Below are 7,555 nucleotides of genomic sequence, written 5' to 3'. Positions count from 1 at the left end.
ACGTCCATTGGTGGATTGATTTACTCAGTCAGACCCTCTACAACATCCACGAATGGATCATTTCACTCAGACAGATGCTCTATGATGTCTATGGATGGATCAATTCACTCGGACGCTCTACTTTGTCAATGGATGGATTGATTCACTCAGACAGATGCTCTACATTGTCAACAGATGGATTGATTCAGACGCTCTACATTGTCAACGGATGGATTGATTTACTCAGTCAGACCCTCTACAACATCCACAGGTGGATCATTTCACTCAGACAGACGCTCTATGATGTCAACAGATGGATCGATTCAATCAGACAGACGCTCTACATTGTCAACGGATGGATTGATTCACTCTGTCAGACACTCAGTCAGACACTCAGACAGACACTCTACGGTGTCCATGGAAGGATTGATCACTCAGACGCTCTACAGTAGACTAGCTCTGTCTTTGTTGTCTCGGGGCTCTCTGAGGTCTTGGGGGGCTGGTGTTAGGCCACCTTGGTGAGCTGCAGGTCCCCGAGGATCCGGAGGGATGTGAGGGAGGAAAGCAGGGAGAGCCGGTGGGTGAAACCACACAGAGGCTGACCGTCCACCAAGACACGAAACTGCTGGTGTTCACAGACGATCTCCATCTGCCCGTCAGACGAGGGGAAGAATGTAAATACAGGACAAACAGATTTTATGAGTTCAAACAACAAGAAATGTCTCTTTCATGGAAGAGTTAGAGTTTGAATTCAATTCAAACGTTAAAATCCAGTTTTCTTATCGCCCACCGTCTTTCAGGCCCCAGTTTGAAACGGTTTGTTGAGAAGTGAAACAAACATCTGAGCAATCTGATCAGATGTTTGATTCAGTAAAACTGACAGAACCATTTCAGTGTCCATTAGCTGTGGCAGCCATCTTGAATTTGGAGTAATGCCAAAGAGTAACCCCAAAGTTTTAGGACAAGACGTGTGTTCATCCCTCAGAGTATAGGTTGGGAATGACTCTCAGCTACTACCACACCAAGTTTTACCTCAATATTTGTAAAGTTCATGTCAGGTTCTTCCAGGTTCTATGAGAAACAGTAAAAGTACCTTAAAAGGTTCTCCAGGAGCAAAAGGGAAGAAGGACATGGTGTTCTCACATTGACCCCACTGCCCGGACAAACGGGCGTTCCGGTGGACAGCCTTGTCCGCAAAGCTGACTTTCATCTGCAGACCCACATCCCCACCGTCCTCCTCCTCCTGAGGCTTCGAGGACAGAGACACCTCAATGCTGTCGCAGGGACACATCAGGGACACACACAGCAGGGACACACACAGCAGGGACACAAGCTCAAGTTAAAACAAGATGAATGAAACACCAGCAGCTAAAAGCTCAAATGAGCAGTGCAGTCTCAATTTGATGAACAGCAGCTTCAAGCTAAAGCACGCAACAGTAGCCAAGAGTTTTAGCAAACTGTAGTTTAAAAGTTTAAATTATCAGACCAGAACAAAATTTATGTGAGGAACACCTGACAGGTGAAGAACACCTGGCAATGGATGGAACATCTGGACAGATGTAGAACACCTGACAGGTGAGGAACACCTGGACAGGTGAGGGACACCTGGACAGGTTAGGAACACCTGGACAGGTTGCATGCCCGTCACATATACTGTAATTGTCATAAGTTAATTTAAAGTGTCCCTATGATTGACTGGAGACCTGTCCAGGTTTCTCTGTGATGGACTGGAGACTTGTCCAGGCTGTCTCCCACCTATTGTACAGTGATGGCTGGATATGGGCAACAGTGACCCCCGCAACCCGAAAAGGAAGAAGCAGGTAAAGATAATGGATGAATGGATGAATGGATGAATGGAAGTGAAACAAAGAGCAAACATCACAGTTTGCCATCACAGTGACCCGATCAGGAGAAAGAGTTAATTTAGGAGGAAACGATTAGAACATTTTTCTTCTGAAACGTGAACGTTATTTATGTTTTCTATTGTATTTGATGTAACAGAAACTTTGTAGAATAAAACAAGTGAATGCACAAACCTCTTCGGCTTCTTGTTGACAATTCCCATGATGACCAGTTTCATTGCAGGCCTCATGCCTCCTTTTATCTCCCCGACGTACCCCTCCTGGGAAACAACAGACACCAGTTAGAAGTTATTAGTGGGAGAGGAGGCCTCCACTCTGTTCTGTTGTCTCATCTGCAGAACGATGCAGTCCACGGATCAGAACAAAAGCTTCATTCAGCCAGAGTCCAAACAATCAGCTGCACAAACCATTCTGTAAACGTTCTTCACCCATGATCTGAGCAGGAGACCAGTTTTCAGATTGATCCTGGTTTGATGGAAAATTGCAGCGCCACCTTGAAAACAAAGAGAGAAGGAGGCTTACGTTTTCTTTCTTGTCCTCGTCTTCCATTCCACTCGGGTGTGATGCCGGCTGCAGCTTTGGAGCGGGATCAACTGCGCAGGCGCCGTCTCCAGCTCATCGCCATGGACACCGGTGCTGATGGAGGCAGACAAAAGCAGAGGGAGGGGCTCCAGTACATGCTCAGCTGGATGCACCGCTAGTCTGGAAAACAAAAATGCATATTTTAATTTTAATTTTAAAATAAAGATGTGAAATATGACCCCTTTTTCTGTGGATTAGAAAAAATTGGATGACATTTTTTTTAAACTATTTTGTTTTCTTTTTTCATTTGAATAATAAAATAAAACAACAAAGTCACCAGCGAGCAGAAACTAATTAATAATAATAATTTTCTCATATTTTCGTTCCAGAATTTGTCGACAAGAAAAACAGATGACACAAGCACATCCATCCTTTTTTTTTTTAACCCAGCTTTCCCTCCCAGCCCTCCCATGTCACAGAGACTGGAGTTGGTGAGAGATGCTGGTGTGGGTCTTTATGGCCCCCAGCTTGGTTCCTGTGTGTTTTATCCAGTATTTATTAAGTTTATTCAACCAGACAAATCCCGTTTAGATCACAGATCTCTTTTGAAAGGTCCTCCTGGGCCTAAAGGCAGCCCAACATGCAGGTTATTTGGACTGTGGCAGGAAATGCAACACGTTCACTGCAACCTGCTGGCTTCCTTAGATAGATAACGTTTACTAATTGGCAGTGGTGGGTACGGTTCTGCTAAAACCAGCTAAGAGAGCACAAGCCTGTGTATCTCTTGTGCCAATGTTTGACATCAGTCGTGGGGGGTATATTGGTAGGATGTTAGAAATGCAGCTGCCAGGAAAAACCCAAAGAGGAGCTATATGGATGCTGTTAGAGAGGACATGGAGGTAGATGGAGTGAGGACAGAGGATGCAGAGGACAGAGATGGAGGAGGATGACTTGCTGTGGCGACCCCTGAAGAGGGAAAAACCGAAAGATTGTTTATTGTATTTTATATGGTGTCTGTCTAAAACAGGTCTCTGTTGAAAATGAGTCTTTGTGACTCAATGACCTGTATAAATAAAGGTTAAATAAAATAATCAACCCTTATATGCCTCCACTGTGGTTCACTTAAAATATCTGCTTCCTTGTTTTCAGTCAAACTTTTTTTTTTTTTTTATGTCTCTCCGTTTGACTTTTTAAAAGCTTCCACGACCGAACAGGACAAGTTGGACTTTTTAAAAGCTAACAAAATGTTAAGACAATCAATGTGTCACGTGTCGAAGAGGCGACATCAGCTGCTCAATCATTATGAGACGTTTAGGGTTGAATGTGGAAAATTGTTGTTGCGTTATGTAAATACGCGTCCATCTTTACTGTATATGTTTTTATTGTTTAACAAATTTGCTAGACTTTATTTTTACTACAATATATCTTTTGGGTATCTATTCGTGTCGCTTTTTGTGCTTTGTTAGAATTAATTTCTGAAAAAACAATACATTTCCCAGAACTCTTAAAAGCACCATTAAAAAAAAAAAGATGGAACGCCCACTTCCGGCCAACCTTTGACCAACCAGCGGCGGAGAATCAGCGGGACTGATCACATGACCTCTGTCAGCCAGCTAGCATAACAAGCCAAGAGGCTGCTGAGGCTAGAAGAACAAATAATCGGATATCAAAATGGGAAACAGCTCGGAGAAATGAGTAGGTACTTTTTATTTTGATTAGAAAAAATAAATGTCTTATTTTGTGAAATGAAATGTTTCCGATTGTTGACGGAAGTTAGCTGAAATGTTTTTAGGTACAAACTGAGAAACATGTCTAGCTTCATTCTAGAGGGGTTCTGTCCAAAGACCAGATTTAAAAGTCTTAAAGTCATATTTATTGACTCGAATGGCTGTTCTCTGATTTAAACTTCCTTTCTGTGCTAACATTTAGTTTACGAACTTTATCTGAAACGAAGATAATGAAATACAAAAGTACAAGATTTCACTTCTGTGGTGCAGATTCTGCTCCTCATGGTCACAATCAACACACAAATGTACATTTATTATTTCTTGTGTTTAGGTTACATTCTTAAAATGATATTTTACTAATCATGTTAATGTTTTGCACATTTACAAATCTCCAAACTTGGCAAAGCGCCACTTTTTAAAGAAATAAAACCTTGAAATGCTTAAAGTTTTTAACCATCATATAGATCCTGCTTCAAGTTAAAGTCAACCTTTTGTTCAGAATTTATATTTTTCATAAAATGCAAGAACAAACTTTATGAAATGACTTAAATAAAAAAGAAACTAAAATAATAATAGTGGTAACAGTGTTATAATAATGGGCTGCAGTAGCTTGGTGGTCGGTGCTGTGGTCTTGTCATCCTGAAGTTGTGGGTTCGTGCCCAGGTTGCGTCAGGAAAGTCATTTGACGTAAAACGTTGCGAGTTCGCTCGCTGTGTAGACCCCCTGGAGAAGGGAGCAGCTGAAAGAAACAATTGCAATATTATGATAACACTAATAATCTCAAATCTAAACCAGGAAGTAAAAAAAGAGTGATTTTGGTTGTTTCATTCTGGAGACTGCACAGCTTTACTGTACCGTTAGTTTTTTGGAATAGTTGTGTACACTACATATTCTTTCTGGACAATCTATTTCAAACATTTGTTAATGAAAGACTCAGACATGTTGAAAAGTGTAGTATTGTTGCTGTTCTGTGCTCTGTGTCTCAGGTGAAAGCAGCTCCTGGGCCTCGTCGGCTGAGTGGAGGACAAAGAGCTCCCTCGACTGTAACTTATGAGATGAAGAGCGTCTCAGTGGAAGCAACCATGCATCCCTTTGGCTGCGATGCTGAGACGTCTCTTCAGGACCTGTTTGGGTACTTCAAGAGGTGCCTGAGTCATGGGGAGTGGGAGCTGGCGAGCGCCTGTGTGCCTCAGCTGCTCAGCTCAAAGGGACAACTTCCTGAAAAGCTGCAGGGCATCATTAGAGCCATCATCTGCCATCCTTACAGTTTAAAGTGAGTCGCGTCCAGACCGAGTCCTGACCGAGTCCTGACCGAGTCCTGACCGAGTCCTGACCGAGTCCTGACCGAGTCCTGACAGAGCCCTGACCGAATCCTGACCGAGTCCAGACCGAGTCCTGACAGAGCCCCAACCGAGCCCTGACCGAATCCTGACCGAGCCCTGACTGAATCCTGAGTCTAGATCGAATCCTGACCGAATCCCAACAGAGTCCTGAATCTAGATCGAATCCCGACCGAATCCCGACCGAATCCCGACCGAGTCCTGACCGAGTCCTGACCGAGTCCTGACCGAATCCTGACCGAATCCTGACCGAGCCCAGACCAAGCCCTGACAGAATCCCGACCGAATCCTGACCGAATTCCGACCGAGTCCTGAGTCTAGACCGACCCTGACAGAATCCCGACGGAGTCCTGAGTCTAGATTGAATCCTAACTGAATCCCGTCCGAGTCCAGACTGAGTCCTGACTGAGCCCAATCTTTTTTCAAATGTGACAAGTGGACTCAAGATAATCTCAGAGCTCAAATGTTTTTTAACGATTAGAACTTTTCTAGTGATTAGTGATGAAAAATAGAGTAAATAAAGTGAAAGGTTACAAAAAGTGAAGAAGTCCCAGCCATGGTGTCCTGAAGGAGCCGAACGTTTTGATCTATGAAGTATTCAAAAGCTAAACGTCTGGCACAGTGTTCAGTAGTGGTTAACAGGATGTGGAGTTTGTTGGTGTCTGAGGTTTGATGCAGAACTCTTTGCTGTTTTTAATGGTTTTATAGATGGCAGTCTGTTGGCAGTCCTCACAGACTGGCCTGGTTTTGGCTGCAGGTCTTGGAGAAATGGACTGAAGAACGGGTATTTAATTCTTTAAAGTGTTGCTGTTCCTCTTCTCTCCATGTGACCTGGTGGAACAACATCTTTTGTCTTTTTATTTCCTTCTTTTTCAGATTTCTCCCCACATCAAACAGGAACTGGACTTTCTGCTTCTCCTGGAGGAGCTGGGCTCAGAGGGCATCCCAGAGACTCTGATCAAAGTCTGTTTTTCACTCCTGACACAGCTGAGCACCACTATCACCTGCTGTTGAACAGTTTTACAGACACGGAGTTAATTTTTAGTGGTAGTGGCTGACAGTCGTTTACAACGTGCACTTTGAGCAGGATATTGCTCCAGCTTAGGCTCAAACTGAAGGCGGCGGGTGATATGCATTCCTTCAGTGAATGTGAGGCCTTTAGTAATAATTTGTTCATTGTTTCCTCAGGAGTTGCACCAGGCGTTCCTGGTCCCCCAGTCTGAGGAAAGAAGACTCGTCGCTGCTGTCGAGTCGTCCATTCAAGTCCTGCTTGAGAAAAGGAAGCCGAGACATGCGCAGACTTTAGCACATTTTTTACAGGTAGAGTCACACACACCAATAAAAACAAGATTTTACTAACGCAGCTCATCGGCCACTCTCGTTAGGTCCACCTTGATGCTACCAGGTTGGACCCCCTACACCTTCAGAACCGCTTTAATCCTCCATGTCACAGATTCAACAAGATGTTGGAGACATTCCTCAGAGGTTCTGGTCCATGTGGACTTGTTAGAATCCAGCTGTTGGTGCAGATTGGTCAGATGAACGTCCATGATGTGACTCTCCTGTTCCTCCACATCTCTGAGGTTCTGATTGGGCCGTGGAGACCGCTGGAGTCCAGTGAATCCAGACCCATCATAGCGGTTTCTTCTTGTCCAGTTTTAGTGAGTGTGTGACCTGTAGCCTCAGTTTCCTGTTGTCAGCTAACAGGAAGTGAACTGTAGCCTCAGTTTCCTGTTGTCAGCTAACAGAAAGTGAACTTAGCCTCAGTTTCCTGTTGTCAGCTAACAGGAAGTGAACTTAGCCTCAGTTTCCTGTTGTCAGCTGACAGGAAGTGACCTGTAGCCTCAGTTTCCTGTTGTCAGCTGACAGGAAGTGACCTGTAGCCTCAGTTTCCTGTTGTCAGCTAACAGGAAGTGACCTGTAGCCTCAGTTTCCTGTTGTCAGCTAACAGGAAGTGAACTGTAGCCTCAGTTTCCTGTTGTCAGCTAACAGGAAGTGAACTTAGCCTCAGTTTCCTCTTGTCAGCTGACAGGAAGTGAACTGTAGCCTCAGTTTCCTCTTATCAGCTAACAGGAAGTTAACTTAGCCTCAGTTTCCTGTTGTCAACTGACAGGAAGTGAACTGT

General features: G+C 44.1%; 1 protein-coding gene across 1 annotated transcript; it reads right to left on the bottom strand.

Annotated features, from left to right (window-relative positions):
* Positions 1-484: 484 nt before the first annotated feature.
* On the bottom strand, positions 485-2,490 carry si:ch211-10a23.2 (Galectin-related protein A-like). The gene is made up of 4 exons (XM_037694877.1): positions 2,364-2,490; positions 2,016-2,101; positions 1,073-1,253; positions 485-628 (listed from the first exon to the last, which is right to left on the bottom strand). Exons 1-4 carry the CDS (start codon positions 2,388-2,390, stop codon positions 485-487), a joined length of 438 nt encoding a protein of 145 aa, XP_037550805.1. The 5' UTR covers positions 2,391-2,490.
* Positions 2,491-7,555: the final 5,065 nt, after the last annotated feature.

The sequence above is a fragment of the Nematolebias whitei genome, chromosome 21, assembly GCF_014905685.2.
Source record: "Nematolebias whitei isolate Nwh7 chromosome 21, NemWhi1, whole genome shotgun sequence".
In the NCBI taxonomy this organism is placed as follows: Eukaryota; Metazoa; Chordata; class Actinopteri; order Cyprinodontiformes; family Rivulidae; genus Nematolebias; species Nematolebias whitei.
This window is presented reverse-complemented; position numbering and strand designations above follow the sequence as displayed.